The 27,820-nt window shown below is 33.3% G+C and overlaps 4 protein-coding genes across 7 annotated transcripts in view; all 4 read left to right on the top strand.

The window, feature by feature from the left end:
* The first annotated feature begins 4,656 nt into the window (after positions 1-4,656).
* The window catches only part of LOC124437829 (T-cell-specific guanine nucleotide triphosphate-binding protein 2-like), a 29,055-nt gene continuing 5,891 nt past the window's right edge, over positions 4,657-27,820 (top strand). The window contains exons 1-2 of one of the 2 annotated variants that reach the window (XM_046987761.1): positions 4,657-4,703; positions 16,944-17,084. The gene's annotated coding sequence lies outside the window, so the exon portion shown is untranslated. Of the gene's footprint in view, positions 4,704-15,776; positions 16,022-16,943; positions 17,085-27,820 lie in introns of those variants that run through there. The other variant, XM_046987760.1, reaches the window with a different exon arrangement.
* On the top strand, positions 6,751-15,491 carry LOC124437827. Of its 3 annotated transcripts, XM_046987756.1 has the most exons (9): positions 6,751-7,116; positions 7,204-7,926; positions 8,237-8,965; positions 9,045-9,619; positions 9,943-10,028; positions 11,733-12,095; positions 12,834-13,390; positions 13,671-14,248; positions 14,732-15,491. In XM_046987756.1, exons 1-6 carry the CDS (start codon positions 6,908-6,910, stop codon positions 11,751-11,753), a joined length of 2,343 nt encoding a protein of 780 aa, XP_046843712.1. In that variant the 5' UTR covers positions 6,751-6,907; the 3' UTR covers positions 11,754-12,095; positions 12,834-13,390; positions 13,671-14,248; positions 14,732-15,491. The 3 variants fall into 3 exon arrangements, with proteins under 3 accessions (XP_046843712.1, XP_046843713.1, XP_046843711.1); XM_046987757.1 differs by lacking the exons at positions 11,733-12,095; positions 12,834-13,390; positions 13,671-14,248; positions 14,732-15,491 and having other exon boundaries at positions 9,045-9,459; positions 9,527-9,619; positions 9,943-10,027; XM_046987755.1 differs by lacking the exons at positions 11,733-12,095; positions 12,834-13,390; positions 13,671-14,248; positions 14,732-15,491 and having other exon boundaries at positions 9,943-10,356.
* Positions 12,415-14,178, top strand: LOC124437859 (T-cell-specific guanine nucleotide triphosphate-binding protein 2-like). The gene is made up of 3 exons (XM_046987791.1): positions 12,415-12,434; positions 12,834-13,160; positions 13,671-14,178. Exons 1-3 carry the CDS (start codon positions 12,415-12,417, stop codon positions 14,176-14,178), a joined length of 855 nt encoding a protein of 284 aa, XP_046843747.1.
* On the top strand, positions 19,158-21,682 carry LOC124437828. The gene is made up of 3 exons (XM_046987759.1): positions 19,158-19,808; positions 19,896-20,618; positions 20,820-21,682. The coding sequence occupies exons 1-3, from the start codon at positions 19,600-19,602 to the stop codon at positions 21,367-21,369; spliced, it is 1,482 nt and encodes a 493-aa protein (XP_046843715.1). The 5' UTR covers positions 19,158-19,599; the 3' UTR covers positions 21,370-21,682.

The following is a 27,820-nucleotide window of genomic DNA, read 5'->3' as shown; positions in this document are numbered from 1 at the left end:
TAAGACCAGAGCCCTCTATAGTATAAGAGTTGGGACAAACGGTCTGGGGCGAGCGCGGAGCCGCCATTTTGGTTCCTACTTGCAAAGTGAAACTATAATAATACTATTGGAAATTGGGTTTATATGCAAAAGAAGAAATCAATTTAAGCTTATTTCATGGTAGTATCAAATATATTAGGAATAATAGCAAGCTCTTTGCGTTTTTTTAACGATTTGCGGCAGACCTGATTTAATTTCATTGGTTTGAGCTTCGTTTGCGGTTTACTAGTTCGTGCTTCAAATTGATCGTGACCCATTGTAAGAAGTATTTTTCGTAATTGAACGTGTTTTCTCGGCTTATGTTTCGACTCTGTAACAAGTTTTCAAGATCTTTAAGCTTGGTGGCAAGCGGCAATGTTGTCCTGGCATCAGTGTTATCAAATACTTGGACAAGACTTTCTTCGAAACTTTGAATCATAGTAATCATGCAGATTTGGTCCGGAGAGATTTGTGTTCAGGATTAGTAACAATTTAATAGTAGTGAGTGATGCCCCCAATTTAATCCAAGCATGATATTTTTTATTCTGAAAGATGACAAAATTTTCTTGCTCAGCAGAAAATGACAGACTTTTTTACTTTTTAGTTATTGAAATATGCAATGATTTGACCAAGATGCATTTGACCTTAAACGTTTTATTCCTTTATATGAAGTTATTTCGCCTTTATCACTTTATAAAGTATTAAAGTTTATTTCTAATAAAGTTTGTTAGGGATTCTGCTGAAAATTTTGGTGAAGCATTTCTTTAAAATGAATATATTATTTCTATAATATGAAACATTTCTGTTGTTGAAGAACAGTCTGTTTGCTATAAATGCTACTGTTTGTAGTCTTTTATACAGCATATGAGTCTGATGCAATCTTTAATTTAACAAAGAGTTAAATTTATTGGTTGAGGAATGACAAAACTTCTATATGTGTTTAATGATCAAACAGTGGTGTGTTGGAGGGAGCTCAGCCCCGTTTGTTCAAATTCTATGCCTTGTATTGCCAGTGAAATATATATATCAAAAAGCTAGCAGCACCTAAATATATATCAGAAAGCCGGCAATATTTTAATATATATGAGAAAGGCAGCAACAATTGTAATATACATTAAAAAGCCCAAATAGCTGAAATTATGGAGATATGCCTCTGTGATCTTATAAACTAAAACCTACAATTAAAATATCATCGACAAGTCTAGAAGAGAAGTAATGTTCTACTTTGAGCTACAGAAGTAGGGTACATTTGTACAATTCAATACCAAAAATATATTGTACTCAGCTGTTTTAGTGAATATCCTAATTATAATTACTTCATTTTTAAATGATGAACTAAAAATACAAAATACAACATGGAAAATCATAAGAGTTTCTGTGATTTGGTGTAGTTGTTTTAGCATGGAAGTGGCTGAGAATTGAGAGGTTTGTAGATTGACCAATTTCAGAACATAATGAGAAATCATCTTCGATTAAAAAACAAGCTTTGGAGTAAGAAAACTATTGAAACTGCATCAGCAGGAACTTTTCAATGTTATTTGGCCCAAAAATTTTTCTCTACTTGAGTCCTTTAATTGAACCTTATATCAAAAGCAGTTCAGCACAACAATCACCATACGCAATCAAATTTCGTAAGTTCGACGTAAAGGCATTTCTTTCATTTTTTTCGTAATCCTCGATTTATGCGATATGTAATGACATTTAGTAGCCTTCAACAATCAGTTATTACACACTTATCCATAAAAAAACGCAATATTATCTCAAAATACTGTATTACTAGCAGCAATTGCTATATAAACTAGCTAAAATTTCAAAACTAGGAACCAAAATGGCGGAAACTGATCAGGTGATCAATATTGCCCAATCAACGTAAGCTAAACGGATAACAATAGATGTCCCAACTCTTATACTATAGAGGGCTCTGATTAAGACGGCAGCGTGACATTCATGATAAATCCAAGATGGCGCGGGAACCAGGCAAAAAACTTGGGGCCACTATTAGGCAATTGTTGTTTTTTGCAGTTTACTTCGTTTCAGTGTTTTCAAATTCCTCCAATCAAGTTTTATTGGAAACAAAGCGTTATTAATAATGTTTTGAAGCCATATTGGACAATTATTATTGGAATACGTGCGAAAATATCGCTTGCGAAGTGTTGTGTAAATTGGTCGTTTGGTTGTCTCGAGGCGTTTGTCTACCAAAATAAACGGATTTCTTCTGCTTTAGCTCCCGTATTGGTTCGTCCACGTTGAAATACATCATATTGAATACATACAAAAAGATGGGAAAATTAATCTTCATATTTTTTACATAAATTTCACTGCTATTCGTTCTTTCATTCTTCAAATATGTGTTGGCACTTAACAGACACAGTCTTAATCGTTCCAAAAAAGGATGAGTTTTGTCAGCTCTTGTCGCTTAGATGGCGCTCCTTTACAAACTATTCTCTCGGAGTAGAGTTTGGAGAACTGGTGTACAAATATTTTACTGTACACATATGTAACTGAAAACTGTAACTGTATGGCAATTCTCTTTACACGTAAAATTTCATGTATTGAATGGTAAAATATCCGTAAGTTTTTATCTTCTTTACTTATCTTTGTACATAGGTGTCATAAAATGAACCAATTGAGCAGTATGATACAGTTTTTGTCTCGCAAGTCATTAGTTGTATGTTAACAATGTGATGCAAATTAGACATTCTTAGTTATAAAATTGTATTGGCATTGTAGAAGAAAAACAAATAATAATAGTAACAAGATAATAATAATAATTGCATTTATTTAATAAGGATAACCTCCTCAGTTTAGAAACAACTGGTGTCAAGGATGGTGTTGTACTATAGCATAATAAAAACATATACTATAACAAAGTGTATTGAGGATATAAGTCACATATATTTTATTCACAGGTACATCTTATAATAATCTGGGACATAGCCAGCATTTTTATTTGGTCATGCTATTCTAATGTTGCTGTGTTCACTGACTGTAAAAACAAGAGATTTTTAATGAAATGAACAATGATGCAGTGAAATTTACATAGCAACAGTAAAATATTCAGTCTGGCTATGCCACCGATGACATCTATATCAAATATTTCATAAGATAATATATAAATTCAATAAACACCTTAGCTCTGGTAAAAAAAAAGTACTTTATACAGAGATTTATAACTCTCTCCAAAAATTGTATTGTAACAGTATCTTGAGTTATGCGTTTGAATGTTACTATGTCAGATTTTGAAATAACCAGTAATATAACAAGCTACTGAACATACATATGTTTTCTTCTCTTTCGTATAACAACTTAGCTGTAAGATCTCATCAGTATAGCCAATGAGATAAGGCAAGTTTCCTTCAGTTACGTTTCCCAACATTAACAGCTTTTCTAAGATCTAGTCAGTAAACAATAGTGCTGCAGTGTAATGTATCTCCTTGCTCCCCTCTCCATTCAACGTCGAATGGCCTTGCTAAACTGTGGATGAATCTCACATATCAGTACGAGTACAGTGGGAGTACCTTCGTAAATAAATTGCTTTTTTGTCATAAATGTTCAGATTGATTTTCCCATCTTTCTATAAATTGTCAATATGATATATTTCAATGCGCAACAAACCAGTATGGGAGCTAAAGCTGACAAAATCTGTTTTTTTTAGTGGACGAATGACTCGAGACAACCAAACGACCAATTTACACAAAATTTCGAAAGTGATATTTTCGCCCGTATTTTAATAATAACTGTCCAATATGGCTTCAAAACACTTGCAATAACGATTTGTTTCCAATAAAACTTGATCGGAAGAGTTTGAAAACAATGAGAAGAAGTAAATTGCGAAAAACATCAATTGCCCTATAGTGACTCTATGTTTTTTGCCCGGTTCCCACGCCATCTTGGATTTATCATGGATGTCACGCAATATGGCGGCTCGTCAGTAATCTAGACCTACTATATCTATGGGGTCAAATGTGTCACTAAGCGCATTTTTAAGGCAAAATATAATACAATATGGAAGCACTAGCTCTATAAATATACGTGTCACAAATTTGTCACACGGGGCATTTAAGGGTTAACTTCTGCATTTCTCCTTCATGGATAGAATTCAACCTTGTAAGTTGTTGGTTATTCAATAAATAATAAAATTTAACATCAAAACTCATGGGAAATTATTTACATTCATCTGAGGTATTTGGCAATAAATCAGAAGGGAAAAAAAGAAAGTTGTGAAAACAGAATACGTAAAATGTCTGGAAAATATTTTTCCATCCAGGCGTAAGTACAAAAAAAACATATATCACTATCGTTTTGATTACATGAAGTAATGAACAATTAGTAATCTCTTCCTTGTATTCATTCACCATGCAGACGCTCAATACTGATAGAAAAACGAGAAATTTTATATTATTTACCTTAGACTACTCTTTTTGGTCTAAAATTGTTGTCTTATTTTTGATTTGGTTAGTTTTTGGTTACGTAAGGTCTTTTTTCTGCCGTCGAACTATCTTTCAATGTCAATTATACAAGTATAACCAATTTACCACGTGTTAAGGAATGTCATAAACAGTCAACTGTGGTACCAAGTTACATTGTGAATCTTTTATTCACGACTTTGTTGCTAAAATGCTGGAAGTAATTGTAATTTGGTCATATGAATGGTGCTGTTGTGAATACATTGTCTCCTTACTAAGGTAAGAAGGGAATTTTAATTGTTTCACTTCATTTCATTGATTCCAGATCATTTGGTTTAGAAACAATTGTAATAAACAGTTCTTGGTTTCGATATGTTTTGGTGAGGAAATTGACTATCACCTAAATGAGAAATATCAAGATTCTGAAATCATTAAAGTATTTATATTTAAAGCCAAATTTTTCTTAAATTCCCTATTCTCAATGTATTCCTTGCCTACAAAAGTTTGAGAGTATTTTTAATTTAAGTTATACTTCCATCTTTAACACATGGCTTTAGTAATTTGGAATTTGTGTGGTAAGACATCATAGATGAGATTAAAAGAATTTATGTGAGATGTGATAAGTTTATTTACAGATTGAAATGGAGCATTCCTAACAACCAAATTTTACATTGAAGGTTAACCATGCCAAAACATAAATACCTAGGGACTTCAAGCAGCCTACACGATGTTGTAAACACTAAATTTCTTGGTACTTTGTGGATTAATGTATTTGTCTACCATGAATTGTTTTATTCATGTTTTATTTGCATGAGAGGGGTGTCAGCCTCATAACAAAAGGAAGCCCGCCTAAAAAAGCAAATAACCTATAAACATTGTTACAAATCATCATTAAGTATAAGCAGATAATAAAGTTCGTGCATTAAATATTGACATTAATTGTAAATCTACATGTAAAACAAAATAATTTTGTCATAAGTAAACCACTTACTTGTGGACAAATCAGTACATGTCTTAAATCTTTGAGCAGTTGTATTCCAAGGGTCTTTTCAGTTTTATAACGTCAATTTTTTTCATTAACAACATTGAAGTTTTTGCAATGCTTTCTTATTATTTTGTTATTGAGTTAAATATGTCCTTAGAGAGCTCCAATTTCTTATCTTTCAGTTTAAAAGTCGGACCTGTAGATCGTGACGTGATGACGTTAAACAACCAATCATAATGCGCTTTCTGCTATTGTATGTTATAACCAAGAAAAATGATAAATATGATAGGAGCTTTGGGGGTTTTCTTGCGTCATTTGTGTAAGGTATGTCAAGGATGTATTTACTGGGAGTGTGGAGAAATGTCAATTTCCATGCGAAATTTTAAAGTTATAAAGAACTTTATTCAAAAGCAATTCAAGCGAGATTTTTGTTTGATGCAGCCTACTTCCAAAAAAATCTCTCCATCATGGTATAATAGCGAGAGAATTTTACAAAACAAGACCCCAATACACCCCAAAATAGTCACTAAAATCTAATTCAAACTAGAGCACGCACCCTACTAATTGATCTGTTTTGGATGTAGATACTAGATAGTTCTATTTAAGGTAAAATTTCGGGTTTTTTGTAACTCAATATAAGTTAAATAGTTACAATTGTTCGGCCAATTGTAAATTTAAATAGTGGTATAACTTACCTTTGACAGATGGTTGCGTGTGTGACAAGCAATGAAAAACAGAAATTTGCTCACCTTTGTATTCAATGTCAGAGATTTTTTCTCGAGAGATTTAATTTACACGTAAAGCATATGAAACCATGGACGTAACCAGAAAGTTTTCATAGGGATGCATATTTAAGAGAAACAGACTCGTACTGGCAATTTTATAGTCATTTTTAGTGACGTTAATCTTATGTATGCTACAAATGTCAAATATGCTTTTGAAAGCAGGTATTTATATTTATTTATTCATTTTGTTACTTAAATATAATAATGAAATAGACAAATATGACATTCTTTTATTGGAAATTTTACTGTGTAGTTTACCATGCAGTTCTCGTCCTTTCTTTTATTTGTCGTAAAACAAAGGCACGTGTATTTCACGTTTATCTCCAGCTGCATGAGGTAAATGGAAATTTTGAGATCGACCTTTGGAATATCTTGTGTCGTCGATATTAGCATCTTTATGTTAATTTCAATAGAGCAAATCGAAGTTCAACTCAATTTTGTTATATCGTTACAAAACGGCAAGTTTTAGTAACTGCTGTCGTCATAAGTACATTTATAAATTTTTCTTAGTCAATGACTTTGTTTAAAGCTTTGAACAAAATGCTTTCGTTTTTTTTGTGTTGAATCATATTCCTGGAACTATTTATCATATAATGTAAAGAATATAGGAACCCTGCAGTTTGCTGTAAGCTTTGCGACAACAATAACATTTACGGTGATCCAAATTTCTTTGCGATTTTACCATTAAATTTTCCATTTCTTATTGGCATATTATGGGTTCATCCAGGTCAAAACTAGTGTTAAAAAAAGAAGAAGAACAACTTTTAGAAAAAGCCAGACAATACGTGAAGAAAAACGGACTTGATGATATACGTAGTTTCCACAATGAACTAGAAGCTACATGGGAAAAGTTTGATTTATATTTTGCCGTAATTGGATCAAGCAATTCAGGAAAGTCGTCATTCATCAACAACATAATAGGGTAATTTATTTTTTAATCTTGCTATTGACGATAACTTGAGCAGGATACTAAGGCATGGCTAATTTGTTTTTGCAAAACTTTGAACAGATCTGAAGCATACGAAGAAGTGTCATCACTAAATGACGTATCACCTTCGAGGAAAACGTATCCTCATCCTAAACACCGAAATGTCAAACTCTGTGATCTTCCAGCCATCGGAACACCTGAAAATTCCAATGTTGAAACTTATTGCAGGAACATCGGTGATCTCAAGAAGTACGACGCGTTTCTAATTTGTAGCAAATCCAGGTTTACAAACCATGAGATAGAACTGGTTGAAAAAGTTTCAAAAGAGCTCCAAAGGCCTTTCGTCTGTATTCATACGTATGCACATAAAGACGTTAAGAACTCCGAAGAGGTCGATGGATTACAGATCGACAAAGAAACTGCAATGGAAGAAATAAAGAAATGCTGCTTAAATAACCTTAAAGGTTTTGTAAAAGATGCAACTGATATCTACGTCATCGAAGACAATGACAGGGGAGAATATGATTTGGACTGTCTGCCTGAAGAAGTCATCTTGAAGTTGCTGAAACGTAGAAAAGATTACTTTTTGAATTGCTTGAACCACGTCATTTACAAAAACAAGGAATTAACCGAAGTAGAAAGACGTTTAGCAGAAGCTACGTTTCACGTTAAAAAATATGGCTTAGTTGATGTTGATGAATTTATTCGAAATCAAATTGAATCCTGGGAAAACACAGAAATAAATCTTGCAATTACAGGAGATTCTGGCACTGGAAAATCATCTTTTATTAACTCCATAAGAGGGTAATCATAACTTTCCATTAACAAGGAAATTAGGTGAAATTACAATTGGGATGAAATTGGAATTTATTATAAAGCCCTTCTTGTCATAATCGATTTCCTTTTCTGTCTTATAAGAGCTGCGACATGCCTTTTTATGTTTTCTTTTCACTTGAACATTTATTGGTTTTTACCTGTTTTTTTATATTATGTTAATATTCATTTATTTCTAACACTTTATTTTTGAGGCAGCTTTTTATTATGCAGTGTATTTAATGAAATTTATCATTATCTTCAATGTGTGACAAAAATTTGACATAATATACTTTTTTAGACTCAAAGCTTATGAAAAAGGTGCAGCACCAGTTGATGTTACGGAAGTGAAAATACTGCCCACTGAGTACGTTTATCCTGAAAAAAAAAATGTCAAATTGTGGGATCTTCCTGGCTTTGGATCAAATGAATATTCGAATCCCACAGAATACTTCAAGAAAATGCACTTGGAAAGGTACGACGCAATCCTTATCTTTTGTAAAGCACGATTCACCAATTATGACAGAGAGCTTGCAAAAGAAGTTTCAAAAGAGCTCAAAAAGCCTTTCTTTTTTGTTCGCACCAACATTCATCAAGATCTCATAAACGCCCAGGAAGACAAAGGACCACAGTTTGATGAAACATCCGTCTTGGAAAAAATAAAGAAAGCTTGTTTCGAGAACTTGAAAGGTTTAATTTGTGATGAAAATGATATCTTCCTAATTGATAACGAAGTTACAGAGAAATATGATTTCGATCGTTTGCGCGGAGATCTCGTCTCAAAGTTACTAGAACGTCGAAGTGAAAGTTTCTTACAGTCTTTGAACTATGTAATGTACGGAAAAGACACAACAAGAGAAGATGAAAAACGCATTGCCCAAATTAAGGATTACATTGAACGTCATGGCATTTCTGGTATCGAAGATTTTTATCATCGTCAAATTTGTTCATTGAAAGACACAGAGATAAATCTTGCCGTAACAGGAAATTCTGGAACTGGAAAATCTTCTTTTATCAACGCTGTTAGAGGGTAATTGAAACTAATTTGAAACAATATGACCTCATAGTCAGTCATAAATTAATTAATACAATATAAATATCGTTTTCAGACTTAAAGCTTATGAGGTTGGCGCAGCTCCAGTTGGAACAGAAGAAACAACAATAAAGCCCACTAAATATAAATCCCAGAAACATGAAAACATCATTTTCTGGGATCTACCTGGCATTGGAACACTTACATACCCCAATCTTGAAGAATATTGCTTAAAAATTGGTGGTCTAGAGAAGTACGATGCATTTCTTATTTTTTGCAAAACACGATTCACTCAACATGACAAAGAGTTGGCTGAGAAAATTTCACAAGACATCAAAAAACCTTTCTTTTTCGTTCGCACTAACATTGATACCGAAATCAGAAATGCCAAAGATGACAAAGGACGACATTTCAATGAGAAGTCTGTTTTGGATAAAATGAAGGCATACTGTCTAAACAATCTGAAAGGTCTGATCAACGATAAGAATGAGGTATTCTTGATCGACAACAAAGTCACGGATAAATATGATTTTAATCGTTTGATCGAATCTATCTCAGATGCTTTACCACATCGTAAAATGGAATGCTTTATCCTTTCTATTGACACTGTGACACGAGAAAGCATAAAACGAAAGGCAAATTTGTTGAAAGGTTTGTTAATTATAAGAAATTATCTGCAGTGATGTACCCATGCATAGCCATAAATACATATTTTTATCCATGTATCAAGATTGCTAGAACTGGTTATCTGAATTATATTCTTTATTTACAGAATTTTTAATTCCATCTGCACGATCACTCAATTAAATTTTTTATATGTATATATCTTACGGTTTATTAGTTATCATACCGTTACTTCACAGGTTGTCGGTATTTTTTATGTAGAAGATCTTTACATATATTTCTTAATCCCACCTGCATGTACGGTCGTGCTTGTTCGAATATTAAATATATATATTTTGTATCAATTCTAGCTCGAGCAACAAAACTGGCTGGTGCAAAGTCAAAACGTGTTTCTAAAGATGGACCAGTTTTCAACATAGTTGTGGTTTGGAATGAAGTGAGTTTTTATTGTCACCAGTTTGGTCTTCCTATTGTAGGATCCGATAAATTTAAGGCGTTGAAAAAAAAATCATCGGATGTCATATTGAAGTATAGTTCAATCAATCTAGAAACTCTTGTTAAAGATTATGGTATGAATTCTGATTTTATTACATTTCCCTGGACGGAGACGCTATTAGAGTCATGGTATGGTAGGGTTCATGAGTTTCTTTCAAAATGCATCAACGATCTAGAAAAAGTTGCTCTCAACATTTGGGATGCAACAGTAATAAACAGTCCCATTTGAGCAGAATACATTAACGCTATTACCCAAAACTATTCATTTGCCTTTCAAATCACCACATTTATACCTGTTGGTATAAAATATATCTGGTGGTTTTGAAGAAAATATCAACACTAATTTAAAATTCTTTTATTTGATTATTTTAATAATATTTACAGCACTCGTTAAATATAGGTACATGTACCCGTGCATACATAGCAAATGTTAAAACTTTAACATTTCGTCTTTTCCAAATGTAATTGTATCCACTCCCTTAGTAAAAGCAACAGGAATACACAATTACTTTTACAAAATAATTTTTAACATAATTTTGTTGTCTCTTACAAACAGAATCTTTATGATATTTACATTTCACTGTATTGATTACTTTATTATGATGTAAAATGCAAATATTTCTAATTATATAAATATGTTATAAAACTGTTCTTTTTCTCTAAACCTGAAGAAATGTTATGCTGAATAGTTCTTACTATAATGTTGTAGAAAAAAACATAAATGTCTTATTCTTAAAAGTTGAACCAGCTAGCCGACAATTTTGTGTAGTACATTATGAAACATACTCCAAATAAAAAATTCATGTTTAACTCAATATTTGAGAAGGAAACAAGACAATTTTCATTTGAGTAGTTATATTTTGAATTTATTGCAAATTCATCATCGCACTATACTTTAACGAACTCTATTTATTATATATTTCTCTAGTCATTTTTTGACAGAGATTCTTTATCTAAAATTAGTTACGTTTTAAGTGGAGAAACGAAATAGCTGAAGCCACTCAAGTTATGTCGACTCAATTGAGTTGCTACACTATTTACCGAGCCACGTAAGGTTTTACGTTTTTTTCTATCGAAAAATTGAACAGAAGTTCAGATTATTGTTATTGATATATACTGATTTGAATAATAATGCAATGTTCAAAGGTCAATTTTGACGTCTTGCATGATTAGGTAACTTTTGTCTAATAACAAATTACCTTACATTACTTTATCCCTCATTCTCTACAGTGAAGTTATTTACAATATTTGATGTTGCAATGATGCATTTTACTGTTTGGTAAACTCCTGAATGTAGAAGTAGGCCAGAATCAAATTTACTTTATTTAATGCAATATGATTTACATAAGCCCCGTTCTCAATTTTATTGATACATAAAATCAAAGATGCTATAACAATGTTTATGTGACAATAGCATGTGATAAATTTGGCCTACAATTTTAACTGATGTTTATCTTAACAACCTTGCATGTCACTGGCAAAAGACCAATATCATTTAAAGTGGTGACATGATTGCAGTAATTTACTGCTTTCCTTTTTTCTGCTATGCAATTCATCTTATATACTTCAAATATTAATGTGTCGATTTTTGTCAAAAATAGTATAAATAAAATTCTTTCGTTTCTTATGCATTAAATCACTCCAGGAAGGAAATACCATTATTTGAATAGAGACGACATCCCGCTGTTGCTTTTTACCGACTGCTGGCAAGAAAACAACATTCCAATAGTCAATAATCTAGTTCAACGTCTCATATTTAAAACCCGTTTTAATTTCGATCAGATCAAACTATCCTTATGCCTGCAAAGTCCTCAAAAAGAAAGTTTAAATTCGCAAAAAATGACGAAAAGTTTTTAAATGAAGCTAAAGAAAAAGTTAAGAAAGATGGGCTTGATGGCATAAGTGATTGGTATATACGCCAAATCAAGAAATGGGAAAAGAATGAAAAGGTGTTTGCTTTCATCGGATCAAACAAATCAGGAAACTTCTTAATCGAGGCTCTTACACCGTAAGTTATTGCTGGTTTGTTTTACGATATAAATTTTCTACATAGGTGACACGTATAAATTATATTTTACAGATTGCGTCGTTTGCTTCAATCAGTTAAATGAATTTTGTAAAATGGTTTCAAACCAATAAAATCTAATAAATAAAGAATTAACAGATGTAAAGTCCGCAAAAATACGTATAACTACTTATTTATAAGCCACAACATCGTTATTTGTCTTGAACAGATTTCGCCTTCTCGCAATTTATGATTAACTGTGCTTTAAAAATTGTCCATATCGTACGTAATGTTTCAGTATAATATAGAAGTTCTCAAAATCATGGATGGAAAAAGAACTATGTGAATATTTTCAAAATTAAAATGACACGTCACAACAAATTTGATTTAGTTGAAATATTAATTATTAAAGAAATATAAGAGCTACATACTTCATTACATTTGAAAGACTTTAATTTTTAAAGAAATAAAAATCGATATAACAGCTTTGCGGATGTTTGAAGAAACAAAAACACCACATTTTGAGCTAAAATTTTTTGAGTTGAATTTATATGAACATATTGATTTGTTATTTAAATTTCAAGCGGCTTTCAAATTGATTATATTAAAATGTAAATGCGATGGAACAAACAGCTTCATCAAACATTTGTGTTATAATGGCTGAAGGCTTTAAGCCAGCTCATTGTATACTGACTGGATCCCATTTAGTTTATAGTAAAATACCAAATGTATATTTTATAGACGCATCTCTGACAAAGATCCTGAAATCAAATTCAAGAATTTAAGATCAAATTCGACTTCAACGAAGCCTAGATTTAGGAAGTTGGATACATTTCTTATATTTGTTAAATCAAGACCTAAGAAAGAGAGGGCAATTGCCAAGAAAATTTTAAAAAAGCATGGAAAGCCGGTCATTTTCATCTTTGCACACACTAATGTAGACAAAGATAAGGATAGAAAAGAAAACGTTAAAGATTTGGTAAAGGATGAGTCAGATATTTACGTAATTGACAAAGAGGATAATTCCAAACACGACTTTAATCGTCTGCTTGGAGATATCGAGTCGAAGTTGTTGAAACGTCGAAGAGATTTGTTTCTGCAATCTTTAAATGAGGCCGTTTTCTTAAACACCAAGAAAAAGAGGAACTCTTTAAACAAGCTCAGAAACACGGTGTTGATAATATTCTGGAATTTTACAGCAAGGATTTAATTTCATTGTGGATAGACACAGAGATAAATTTTGCTATAACAGGAAATTCCGGAACAGGAAAATCATCTTTCATCAACGCTGTGAGAGGGTAACACATTTATTGCCTGCTCAAAATTAAAAATAATTTCTATTGAATGAGTTGATTCAGTGAAACAAATAATAAAAAAGCTCATTGAAGAAAATTATAAAGATCAAGAAAATAATCGTTTATTAAATACCTCAAATATTTAATTAGCTTGAAGCACAAATGAGGAGAATAAAATCCTGTGCAAACCATTTATTGCCTGTGTTCTTACAAATAATAAACGTAATTACATTAAGCTATACCACTAATTGTTGATTGTCTGAGAACATATCTTTTCTTTCAGTATCAAAGCTAGTGAAAAAAAAGAAGCAGCACTAGCTGGTGTAACAGAATCAACTTCAGTTCCCAATAAATATGTTCATTCAAATAATGAAAACATCATTTTCTGGGATCTACCTAGCATTGAAACACCTACATACCCCAATCTTGAAGAATATTGTACAAGAGTTGGTGGTCTAGAGAAGTACGATGCATTTCTCATTTTTTGCAAATCGCGATTCACTCAACATGAGAAACAACTGGCTGAGAATGTTTCAAAAGAGCTCGACAAACCTTTCTTTTTTGTTCGTACCAACGTTGACACCGAACTCAAAAATGCGAAAGATGACGAAGGACCAAAGTTTGATGAAGCATCTGTCATGAAACGTACGAGGGAAAATTGTTTGAAAAATCTGGAAGGTTTGATTCACGATGAGAAAGATATCTTCTTGATTGACAATAAGGTTACAGAGAAATATGATTTTCAACGTTTGAAGGAATCGATTGCTAAAGCGTTACCCGAGGAAAAATAAGAGAGTTTTGTTGCTTCCTTGGAAAAGTCTACACATGCAATAAAAAGAATTAAGGCCAACTTTTTGAGAGGTATATTCAGTTTTAAATGATATCTGCAGTAGCTAAAAGAGTTTAGTATTTCATGGCATTATAAATTACAAAACTTCATGAGAAAGTCATGAATGCATTGCATTTTCTATCAAATGCAAACAGTTAGATTCTGCTATTCGCTTTAGTTACTTTACACAGGAAACTAACAACAATATCAGCATACCACAAGAAATATTTGATCAGATATTTTAATTTGACAAAAAATAATGTAGATAATAATGGTCGAAATTTCATTCCGGATCGAAATTTTGTTTTAACCTCATGTAAACGCGAATTGAGTTTCATTTTGGAATGAGATTGTGATTAATGACGAAGCACGCATATGCCATGCTCAGCTTCGCTTCGGCAGATAACATTGACCTTGGTCTGAATAATTCTTGATATCATTCTCAACCTCAACCAATAATTGCTTATTATCTGTTTATAGTTGTAATTTCTATCATATTTTTATAAATATTTCAGGTCAAATACAAATGGTGATTGTTTTGTTTGTAATTGCTGAATCTAATCCTGAAGTTTTTGTGGAACTGATATCGATGGAAGTCATTCGATATCATCACGTATTTGGTTTGTATGATCAGTTGAAAAAATCCCTGATGACACCTGAAGAAATAGATGAATTGTATCACAAAGAAGAAGAGCATGAGAAAAAAATACGAAGAAAAATCGATGAAAAGATTCAGAAAAAGAAATCTGAAGAAATCAAAGAAGAGCTTATGAAAGATAAGTCAGTAGAAGAATCACCAGCCAAAGTCAAATGGGCGTATGATTATCTTTTGAATTGCATCAAAAGTTTAGAAAAAAAAGCTTTGAAGCCTTACGATGCGGCAAACAAAGAGGGGGAAAATTCACAAACATGAAAAAAACTTAACAGTCAAAATTATATAAACATCACAAAATATTTCTTAATCGAAAGCACTTTATGCGTAGTAAATAACACATATTATTCTGAAGTTCAAGTACCTAATATCACGTTTCTCGAGACTCGCGCGTGTAATTTCTCTAATTTAACTAAACATGCCACTTGGCAAACACTCTTTTAATTTCTTAAAAATCAGCAAAATGATTTCTTTTAAATAAAAATTTAATGCAATATAACTTACTCACCACTCTTGCACCCAAAACACTTTTTTTAAATTCTGCATTTCTCCTTCATGGATAGAATTCAACCTTGTAAGTTGTTGGTTATTTAATAAATAATAAAATTTAACATCAAAACTCATAAGAACTTATTTTTATACATCTGAGGTATTTGGCAATAAATCAGAAGGGAAAAAAGAAAGTTGTGACAACAGAATACGTAAAATGTCTGGATAATATTTTTCCATCCAGGCGTAAGTACAAAATAACACATATATCACTATCGTTTTGATTACATGAAGTAATTATTCAATTAGTAATCTCTTCCTTGTATTTATTCACTATGCAGACGCTCAATACTGATAGAAAAACGAGAAATTTTATATTATTTACCTTAGACTACTCTTTTTGGTCTAAAATTGTTGTCTTATTTTTGATTTGTTTAGTTTTTGGTTACGTAAGGTCTTTTTTCTGCCGTCGAAGTATCTTTCAATGTCAATTATACAAGTATAACCAATTTAACACGTGTTAAGGAATGTCATAAACTGTCAACTGTGGTACCAAGTTACATTGTGAAGCTTGTATTCACGACTTTGTTGCTAAAATGCTGGAAATAATTGTAATGAGGTCATATAAATGGTGGTGTTGGGAATATATTGACTCCTTATCAAGGTAAGAAGGGAATTTTAATTGTTTCGTTTCATTCCATTGATTCCAGATCATTTGGTTTGGTGAGGAAATTTTTCGTTTCAAAACTAAACAGTTTTTGGTTTCGACATGTTTTGGTGAGGAAATTGGCTATCACCTAAATGAGAAATATCAAAGATTCTGAAATCATTAAAGTATTTATATTTAATAGCCAAAGCCAAATTTTTCTTAAATTCCCTATTCTCCATGTATTCCTTGCCTACAAAAGTTTGAGAGTATTTTCAATTTAAGTTATACTTCCATCTTTAACACATGGCTTTAGTAATTTGGAGTTTGTGTGATAAGACATCATAGATGAGATTGAAAGAATTTATGTGAAATGTGATAAATTTATTTACTGATTGAAATGGAGCATTCCTAAGAATCCTAACAACCAAATTTTACGTTGAAGGTTAACCATGCCCAAATCTAAATACCTAGGGACTTCAAGCAGCTAGGTTACATGATGTTCTAAACACTAAATTTCTTGGTACTTTGTGGATTAATGTATTTGTCTACCATGAATTGTTTTATTCATGTTTTATTTGCATGAGAGGGGTGTCAGCCTCATAACAAAAGGGAGCCTGCTTAAAAAAAACAAATAATTCATAAACATTGTTACAAATCATCATTAAGTATAAGCAGATAATAAAGTTCCTGCATTAAATGTTGACATTAATTATAAATCTACATCTAAAACAAAATAATTTTGTCATAAGTAAACCACTTACTTGTGGACGAATCAGTATATGTCTTAAATCTTTGAGCAGTTGTATTCCAATGGTCATTTCAGTTTTATAACTTCAATTTTTTTCATTAACAACTATGAAGTTTTTGCAATGCTTGCTTATTATTTTGTTATTGAGTTAAATATGTCCTTAAACAGCTCCAATTTCTTATCTTTCAGTTTAAAAGTTGGACCTGTAGATCGTGACGTGATGACGTTAAACAACCAATAATAATGCGCTTTCTGCTATTGTATGTTATAACCAAGAAAATAATGAACATCATGGGAGCTTTGGAGGTTTTCTTGCTTCATTTGTGTAAGGTATGTTAAGGCTGTATTTACTGGGAGTGTGGAGAGATGTCAATTTCCATGCAAAATTTTAATGTTATAAAGAACTTTATTCAAAAGCAATTCAAGCGAGATTTTCGTTTCATGCAGCCTACTTCCAAAAAAATCTCTCCATCATGTTTTAATAGCGACAGAATTTTACAAAACAAGACCCCAATACACCCAAAAATAGTCACTAAAATCTAATTGAAACTAGAGCACGCACCCTACTAAATGATCTGTTTTGGATGTAGATACTAGATAGTTCTATTTAAGGTAAAATTTCGGGTTTTTTGTAACTCAATATGAGTTAAATAGTTACAATTGTTCGGCCAATTGTAAATTTAAATAGTGCTTTAACTTACCTTTGACAGATGGTTGCGTGCGCGACAAAGCAATGAAAAACAGAAATTTGCTCACCTTTATATTCAATGTCAGAGATTTTTTCTCCAGAGATTTAATTTACACGTAAAGCATATGAAACCAAGGACGTAACCTTAAAGTTTTCAGGGGGGTGCATATTTAAGAAAAACGGATTCGTACTGGCGACTTCATGGTCATTTTTAGTGACGTTAATGTTATGTATGCTACAAATGTCTATTATGTTTTTGAAAGCATGTATTTAAATTTATTTATTCATTATGTTACTGAAACATAATAATGAAATATAGACACATTTAATATAAACGACAACTTTTTTGAAAATAGACATGTTTCGACATCTCATGATGCCATCTTCAGTATGAGTGAAATAATAGGTGATACAGGGTTTATATAAAAGTAATATGATACATAAATTACAACAATTAAAAAGAAATAAGATAATATAATGAGGAGCGTCCGAGCGTATTATAAACTAAATATTGTATTGAATTTAAAAACTTGAACATTGAGGTCAGGGTTAGTTTTGTTAATGTGGAATGCTTCTTTGATTTTAAGGGTGAATGAGGTGTCGGCAGTGTCGATGATTTTGAAACAAGAGGGTGAATAGTTGGTTTTGCATGAGTGAGATTTAAGAAGGTGTCGGTAGATGTGAGAGTTTTTGTCTGTTGTGGTATGTTCCCTGATTCTGGTGGATAAATGGCTCGAAGTTTCGCCAATGTATCGGGAATTACATCCCGCGCAATTGAATTCATATACCACCATAGATTTAATTGAATCAGGGATTGGGTCTTTAAATGAGAAAAGGTTTTTGATTTTGAATGATGTGAAAATTAGTCGAATGTCAATATCTGTACAGAAGCGTTTCATAATGTTTGTAAGTCTGCGTTGTGTGTGTCGTGAGTAATGTCCGATGTATGGTAGTTTGAAGTATAGAGTTGTTATTTTGGAATTTTCATTTGTGTTGGTTGTGATCGTCGTGTCAGGAGTTTCGGTGTCTAGGTTGAGGTTGTTGCTATGTTTGTTGTCGAGATATCGTTTTACGGTTCTGTTAATAAAGTGTAGTGGGAAAGAGTTTCGTAAAAGAGTGGATGTGATGTTTTTATGTCTCGTTGAAAGCCATTGTTCGTATTGTTAAGTTTGTATGCTCTGTCGATTAGTGTGCGTATAAGTCCGGTTTTGTATGAAAGTGGTGTGAAACTAAAATAGTTCGTCAGAAGTCCTGTGTACGTTGGTTTGTGGTATGTAGATGTTGTACAGCTGTCGTGAGATTTTGCTTATAAAATGTCAAGAAATGGCAGTTGATCTTGTTGTTCAGTTTCAAAGGAAAATCTAATGTTTGCCTGCTGTGTGTTAATGTAATTATAAAACTTTATGGCCTCATTTTCGTTAGTAAAAACACAAAAAATATCGTCAACGTATCTACGGTAAAATAGTGGTTTAGTGTCGTTGTAGTTGTTTAGCTAGTATGTATCATATTACTTTTATATAAACCTTGTATCACCTATTATTTCATTCATACTGAAGATGGCATCATGAGATGTCGAAACATGTCTATTTTCAAAAAAGTTGTCGTTTATATTAAATGTGTATTGGCAACAGTGCTTTTACGAAATTATGGAAATATAGACAGATATGACATTCTTTTATTGGAAATTCTGCGGCTTAGTTTACCATGCAGTTCTCGTCCATTCTTTTATTTGTCGTAAAACACAGGCACGTGTATTTCACGTTCATTTCAAACTACATGAGGTAAATGCAAATCTTGAGATCGACCTTTGGAACATCTTGTGTCGTCGATATTAGCATCTTTACGTTAATTTCAATGGAGCAAATCGAAGCTCCACTCAATTTTGTTATATCGTTACAAAACGGCAAGTCTTAGTAACTGCTGTCGTCATAAGTACATTTATAATTTTTTCTTAGTCGATGACTTTAATTAAAGCTTTGAACAAAATGCTTTCGTTTTTTTGTATTGAATTATATTCCTGGAACTATTTATCATATAATGTAAAGAATATAGGAACCCTGCAGTTTGCTATAAGCTTTTCGACAACAACAACATTTACGGTGTTCCAAATTTCTTTGCAATTTTACCATTAAATTTTCCATTTCCTATTGGTTTATTATGGGTTCATCCTGGTCAAAACTAGTGTTAAAAAAAGAAGAAGAAGAACTTTTAGAGAAAGCCAGACAATATGTGAAGAAAAAAGGACTTGATGGTATACGTAGTTTCCGCAATGAACTAGAAGCTACATGGGAGAGGTTTGAGTTATATTTTGCCGTAATTGGATCAAGCAATTCAGGAAAGTCGTTATTCATCAACAACATAATACGGTAAGTCATTTTTTAATCTTGCTATTGACGATAACTTGAGAAGGATACTAAGGCTTGGCTAATTTGTTTTTGCAAAACTTTTAACAGATTTGAAGCATACGAAGAAGTGTCATCACTAAATGACGTATCACCTTCGAGGAAAACGTATCCTCATCCTAAATACCAAAATGTCAAACTCTGTGATCTACCAGGCATCGGAACACCTGAAAATCCCAATGTTGAAACATATTGCAGGAATATCGGTGATCTCAAGAAGTACGACGCGTTTCTAATTTTTAGCAAATCCAGTTTCACAGACCATGAGATAGAACTGGTTAAAAAAGTTTCAAAAGAGCTCCAAAGGCCTTTCGTCTGTATTCATACGCATGAGCATGTCGATGTAACGAATGACGAAGACCTCAATAGATCGCGGCTCTATGGAGCCACTTCATTATATGAAATAAAGGAAGACTGCTTTGACAAGCTGAAAGGTTTGGTAAAAGATACAAGTGATATCTACATAATTGACAACAATGATCCAGAAAAATATGACTTTGACAGTCTACGCGACGATGTCATTTTAAAGTTGCTTAAACGTCGTAAAGAGTATTTCTTGAATTGCTTGAACGGTGTCATTTACGGTAACAAGGATGTAAGCGAACAAGAAAAACGTCTAGAAGAAGCAAAGTTTCACGTTGGTAAACATGGTTTGACTGATGTTGATGATTTTATTCAAGATCAAATTGAATCGTGGAGAAACATGGATGTACACATTGCCATAACAGGAGGTTCTGGAACAGGGAAATCATCTTTCATCAACGCTGTGCGAGGGTAACTACCTCCTTTTTTAAATTACAATGATACTTTGCAAATCTTTTATAAAGGTAATTTTCGTTTTGAAGCTCACAAAGTAAGAAAATTGTTATGTCTTCTTTGTACCTTACTGTTGCATGTTTTCACTTTTACTTTGTCACACTTTGTTCATCAACGTATGATAACATAATATACATTTAACATAATATATTTTTTTAGACTTAAACCTTATGAAAAGGGTGCAGCACCAGTTAATGTTACAGTTGATGAAACAGGGCCCACTGAATATTCTCATCCTGAAAATGAAAACATCAAACTCTGGGATCTACCTGCTATTGGAACACCTAAATATCTCAATATTGAAGAATATTGCAAGATTGAGGGTGGTCTTAAGAAGTATGACGCTTTTCTTATTTTTTCCAAATCCCGGTTCACTCAAAATGACAAAGAACTGGTTAAGAAAGTTTCAAAAGACCTCGGCAAGCATTTCTTCTTCGTTCGCACCAATGTTGACACCGAACTCAAATATGCGGAAGAGGACGAAGGACCAAAGTTCGATGAAGCATCTTTCTTGGAAAAAATAAAGAAAAATTGTTTCAGAAACCTGAAAGACTTAATTCATAGCGAAAAAGATATCTACATGATTGACAACAAGTTTCCAGAAAAATATGATTTCAATCGTTTGCATGAAGATATCATTTCAAAGTTGCAAGAACGTCGAAATGAACGCTTTCTAAAGTCTTTGAACGACGTTATTTACAAAAATTAAGTCAATGAACAAAGATGATCATTCTGATTAGGTAATTTCGACATCACACAAACCTTAATATTTCTGAAATCAATAAGGATGAGCGAAAACTGTATGATTGTTTTTTAATAGGTTTTTTAATATAGCCATGTATGCATGAATGAAAGGCAAGACTTGTGTTACAAGGATGAAAGTTTTCTTCAGAACAGAAGCTGTATATACTCAAACCTTGCCAATTAATAGTATACAGCACTATATTTATATGAACAAACAATTTTATTTTGCGATTTTGGTTTCTAACTATCCGACCTTAAATATGTATGTTAACTTTTTATTTTTATTTTCGTCTATTCTTTTACACATATACTTACAGTCTGCTTTACATAAAGGTTAGTTTATTCAATGTTTTTGCACACGATGAAACTGTTCTCCGTGCACTGGCAAAGGCATTCTTCTTGAAGACTGAAGTTGGATCATCTTGGTAAGCGCGATGAAGTCTGTGCCTAAATCTCCTCATCATTCTCATCAAACCAATCATGCTGATGTCGGGTAAGGTAGCCCAACACTTGCACTGCAGTGGAGTGAACTGTGTCCCTAAGGGATTCCCAGTCTTCTTCGACGTTACCTCCAGGATTGAAGTTGGCAATTTATGATTCTAGGTCTGTGGATAGAGCTGCACTTGTTTGATGGTTTTTCAGCTTGGCAACATTTATCCTCTTTTTGGTCATGCGTCCCTGTGGACGTCTCTTTGGTTTGATGCGGATGTTCATTTTAGAGATGATGAGTCTGTGGTCGGTCCAGCACTCTGCACCGCACATGGCCTAGGTAATTCTGACATCCTGCCTGTCTTTCTTCCTGAAAATGATGTAGTCGATGAGATGCTAGTGTTTCGACCGGGGTGCATCCATGATGTCTTGTTCCTGTTGGGCAGCCGGAATATTGTGTTGGTTATAAGGAGACCATACGATGAGCTTAACTCCAGCAGGCGCAGGCCATTGCAGTTGCACTTGCCTACCCCACTCTTTCCAATGACTCCATCCCAGGCAGAATCACGGCCTACCCTTGCGTTAAAATCCCCTAGTAGGATCAGCTTATCAGTACTGCGCACGGATGAAAGCATAGTATCCAGATCTTCGTAGAATCTTTCTTTCACATCTTCAGGATTTGTCAATGTAGGTGCGTAGGCACTGATGAGTGTGGCCCGTTTACCATCTTGTAGATGAATCTGCATTGACATGAGACGATCTTTTGTACCTTTAGGGAGATTGGCGAGCTTTTGGACAAGATGGTTCCTGATGGCAAAACCTGCCCCAGACTCCCGGCGCTCATCGGCAGAACGGCCACTCCAGAAGAAAGTGTAGCCACCTCCATATTCAGTCAGCTGCCCCTCATTAGCGAAACGAGTCTCACTCAGTGCTGCAATGTCGATTTTATATCTTGCACGTTCTCTGGCAACTAAAGCAGTCCTCCTCTCTGGTCTGTCTGTTGAAGGGTTGTCAAGTAATGTACGCACATTCCATGTGCCTAAGGTGATCGGTGTCACCTTAAATTTTTTCTTTCCTTTATTTCGACCGCTGGTGTGGGATTCCCACCAACTACGGCTTGCTGGCCAGGATGAAGGTTGAAGCAGGCTTTTTTTAGAACACCTTTTCTAGTCCCTTCCTCATGTGAGGTGAGCAGTGCATCCCTAAAGAGGGCTGCTCAGACACCCAGGTAGACGCCGAGTTCACTGGTGCTTCAGTCAGTACGAAAGCGACCATTAGACCTGGGCCGCCTGTGTGCAGGTCTGCAACTACAGCTCCCAGTCTATCCACATCGCTCGCCCATCGCCACAGGGCTTAAGACGTAGCTTCTAGGTTAGGGGGTGTTGTCAAGACGTATGCAAGAATTTATTATAGTGAGGAGAAGCTGGCAGACGTCAACCTCATTCTTCTCTGAAATCACATGGATCCAGTGGCAAGACAGTGTCGAGATGACTGGTGGTGACCTCAGATGCAGGAGTATTCGGTTACTGCTAGATGTAATGCAGTCCATCAACGAAGCTCCACCCGGAACCAGACAAGGATAGTTTGGGAGAGCAAAGTACCAAAACGGAACAAGATGAATGGAGGATGAAGGCAGCACAATGGCGAGTCATGGCAGAGAGACCCTGGGACCAACAAATCTACCAGAAGAGACAGCACCTGGTCTAACCGCACTGTTCTCCAGCAGTTTAAGGAACAAGATGCTCTTGAGAGACCAGGTATCTAACCTACAACGGCCATGAGTCGCCATGTGTTACCTTTGATATTTTGGCAATGCTGTCAACCTCTCAAAGATGGTTGGATGAGATAACTTCTCAGAGATGGAAAGATGAGATCACTTTGTCTGGGCACGTCGCTGGCAGTACTGTCTACGGCATTACAGATAGCAAATGTTGATTATTATGATGATCAATCAAATGGCCAGACAATATGACCTGATTAAGGAATGCATGAAATGCCTATGATTGTGGGCGTACTACCCAGGGGACTTTGTTGTGCAAACAAAGCCAGTCTGGCATTCTTTGCAGGAAATTATCGTTAATTTCAGTTCATTTAAGAATAAAAACGTTCCAACCGCCCCCATAAAAATTTTGGCCAGCACGCCCGTGCCTATGATCTTCATGTCATGAAATGTTACGATTTATAGTATGAACTTAAAAATTCTGGACTGTGTACAACACTTGAGATAAAGCCTGTTACAAGCTTTACTTATTACACAGCATAAACTTATTTTTCTTCATTTTCATCGAAATATCTTAGCTTTTGGAGTCCCTGTAAATTACAATGTGGCAAAACATCGGCAACTTAGTATAAAGAATCTTTTAAAAATAGTGATTTGTCAAATTTGAATTTCGTGATATGTTGACTTTGGCATTTGTTTGACTTTTGAAAAATTTTTCTCTTGAATTATTCAAACCAAGCAAGCATTTGGAAGGAATCATTTCAGATATTTATTTCAAAGAGGTGTAAATGATATTTTTGCATAAATAATACAATTATTTTATTCATAAAATATTAAATACTTCCAGCAACTATTTAACATATAATAACTGGAGACAAAACACGTTGTTGCATTTCGCTGGGTTGAGGACAAAGTTATTATTGAAAGGTTTGTGGTTTAGTTGAAACAGTTCTTTTCTATGTGTTTGACTTTTCTTTTGGTTCATTCCTTTACATATTGCTTAACAAAATGTCTTTTCCTATTTCTGTTGATACCTTTTTTGACTTAAATAAAGACTCCATAAAATGCCATAGCAATCTTCTTGTCGTAAAATATTTAAAATTTTAAAATATGGACTTAGAAATTCATTTCATGTACATTCCGCAAACTATTTAGCATATCATTAAAAAAACAAAACCCTGCATGATGTTACCTTTTTTAGACTTATAACAAAAACAATATTTAAGCAATCGATACGTTTGTCTTGTGTTGAGTATTAAGAAGTCCCTTTATATTTCATATCAGTCTTTCACCATGGGTTGCTCTACCTCAAAATCAACGTTGGAAGAAGTAGAAGAAATTCTTTTAAATGAGACCGAACAAAATGTGAAGAAATCTGAAAGTGAGAAGAAATCTGAACCTCGCGATATAAGTGCTTTATACGATCAACAAATCAAGGAATAGAATAAGTTTGAATTAAATTTTGCTTTGATTGGATCAAGTAGATCAGAAAAATCTTCTTTTTTGAATCGTCTCTCGTGGTAAGATTATGTTAATAACGATTATATTGCCTAATGGTGTAATACGATACAATGATGCGTGTTAGAGAAAATATGAAAAATTATCATACAAACATGAAAACTTAAGCGTTAAGATCAGTGTGATTTTATTAATGTGAACTGCTTTTGAAATTTTCTTTGGTGTAAATGATTTCAAAACAAGGTAGTGATGTCTTATTTAATGTCTTTAATCCCAAAAGTCTACGAAGTTAACCATATCGTACGCTAGCCAGTGAACGCGAGTCACATTCATAACTTGATTATAATATTTTTATTATAATTTCTTCATAATAGTTAAATAACTTAATCATAATTTCCATGTTTGAGAAATTGCCAGCTGCACCATTGAATGTTGTATTAAATCATTACGGGATAATGCAAGCAATCGTGACTGGTAGTTTTAAAAACAAAGATTGTTCATCATATGTGTTGACATTGGATGCAGTCAACTAGATCAAAGATGATTAATTCATAACCAGTTTGTACTAAAACCAACAAATCAAATTACATAAGATATTAATGGAAGAACTACAAACAATATGAATAAATTTCAATTCACTGATGACATGGGACCCAGATAGCATACCAGCTTGACATTTTGTGCAGTATTTATGATTGAAGTTGCTTTATCGTCATAAAAACATAGAAGGTACCACTCATAGAAACATTAGCAAAGCAAACATAGGAGTGCAAGGGGGGTGCTGCAGCACCCCTAATTTTGAGCGAAAAGAGTAACGTCGTGCAAATTCTACTCAAACGTCGGGCAATATTTAGTCTTTTGTGGACAAAACAGTAAACAAAATAATCACTTTAATCAACAAAAACTAATTTTAATAAGCAAATAGAAAGAAATTTTATTACAGGGCAAATTCTCTTTGACGTTTTTTTTTGCTATTTATTTTGATAAAGCTGTATAATATAAGCATTTGCGCGTAGCCGAAATATGTAAAAAAAAGTATTTTTATCTAAACTATATTTGGGGTGCAGTAACATTTTTGCTTTAAAATTTTCCTGGCAATATTTGTCATCCGTCATTACGTCTTACTGCCTTTCACATTTAAATTGAATTAAATATATATTAGTGGAATAATTTGACGATTTAACGTCGTATGACAACAAAAAACTATACGAAGACAAATATTCAAAGCAAGTAAATTAAAAAAGGGCTGTGTTTTTCACTTTATATGAATTTTTTTCTATGGTTAAATTTTAACACGATAACATTGTCATCAGCAAATAACGTAAAAGGGAAAATAACACAATCTTTTATCAAAATAATATTGTCTTTTATTAAGCGTCTGAACTTTAAAGCGTCATTTTTCTTCTGCTAATTCTATTTGTGGGCAAAAGAACAGCATTCCATCACTGAGCCCTTTTTCAGGAAACTGTCATGTAAACTTTGTAAAGGTCTCTTTAATGTTTGAGACCAGGGTGATCATGAACATCCAGTAGGGTAGGATACCTTATGTTGCACAGAAATGCAAAAACATTGAAATTGAAAGCATGGAGAAGTTTACAAATTGTACGCCATATTTACATTTCCCACGTGTTATCCTTTGGTAACTTTTTTGATAATCAATTGACGAGTTCGTACTGATCTCATTTGTATGATGTTTGACTAATGAATTCATAGTCACACACTAAATTATTTGACAAATGTTTTTAACCATCCATGGACTTCTATACATTATTTGCAATAAATTATAGCTTTTTTCGTTCTTACATGCATTGTTTTTGCCGCATTGTGCAAAATTACCATTTAGAAAAGAGTAGCAATCGATGTCTTTTAAGCTTATGATAAATTGACAGAATATGTTATCCACAAATAGCTAAGTACGGTACGATATCAGTTAGTAAAAGTTAAAATACTCAATCAATGAATACACAAACATGAAGTATTAAAACAGTTTAGCGATCTTATTGACTTTATTAATATGTTTTATATAAGCAATCCAGGCATACACTGTTTTTTGTATCAATGAAATTCATGTTTGTCCGTGTTTATCGGGCAAGAAAGTGTCAGTACCTCTTTTTTTGCCCCTTACGCCCATGAAAGCAAAAACTAATAATTGACTTTAATGAACATTTTCGTCTCATTTTTCTTTCTCATATTATAAGATTTTGTATTTCAGATGATCTGTAAAGCATAAAGTAACTAATTGACATTAATACCTAACGGCTTCAATATCATGCACATCTCATGACTTTATTGCATAATTTGTTTGTGGACTAAAGACACATATGAAAATGGCTTAACAGAAATAGTGATTGACTGCATTAAAGCAGATAAATTAATCATTGTTTACGAAAGACAAATTTATGTTGTAGTCTTTACATTTTGCTAAAAGCATGCATGAACGAACATACAAAATGAACGCCTGTTTCATCAAGTCTACGAACCTCAGGAAACCAAATTTGGTCCATGACTTTTTGTGTTAGTGTTGAAGTACGTAAATGCTATAAAATTTGTGGACTAAGGCAAAAGAACTTCCCAAACAGTGTTCAAGATACAGAAAACCACTTTACTAGAACATTTCAAGTTAATAAATTGTGTTTCATTAAAAATAATTGTAGACATCGGTGTAGAACTCAAGCATCCTCCAATAATGCAATGCTTTTGCGCAAATCTTCATCAATATAAAGAGATTTAAGTTTTCACATCATAAGTTATATTTGTAAAAACCTCAAATTGAAAGCTCGTATCGTGGAGGTTTTGAAAAATCTATCGG

Source organism: Xenia sp. Carnegie-2017, unplaced genomic scaffold, assembly GCF_021976095.1.
Source record: "Xenia sp. Carnegie-2017 unplaced genomic scaffold, XeniaSp_v1 HiC_scaffold_17, whole genome shotgun sequence".
Classification (NCBI taxonomy): domain Eukaryota; kingdom Metazoa; phylum Cnidaria; class Anthozoa; order Malacalcyonacea; family Xeniidae; genus Xenia; species Xenia sp. Carnegie-2017.
The sequence above is the reverse complement of the archived record's forward strand: the minus strand, read 5'-3'. Positions and strand labels throughout refer to the sequence as shown.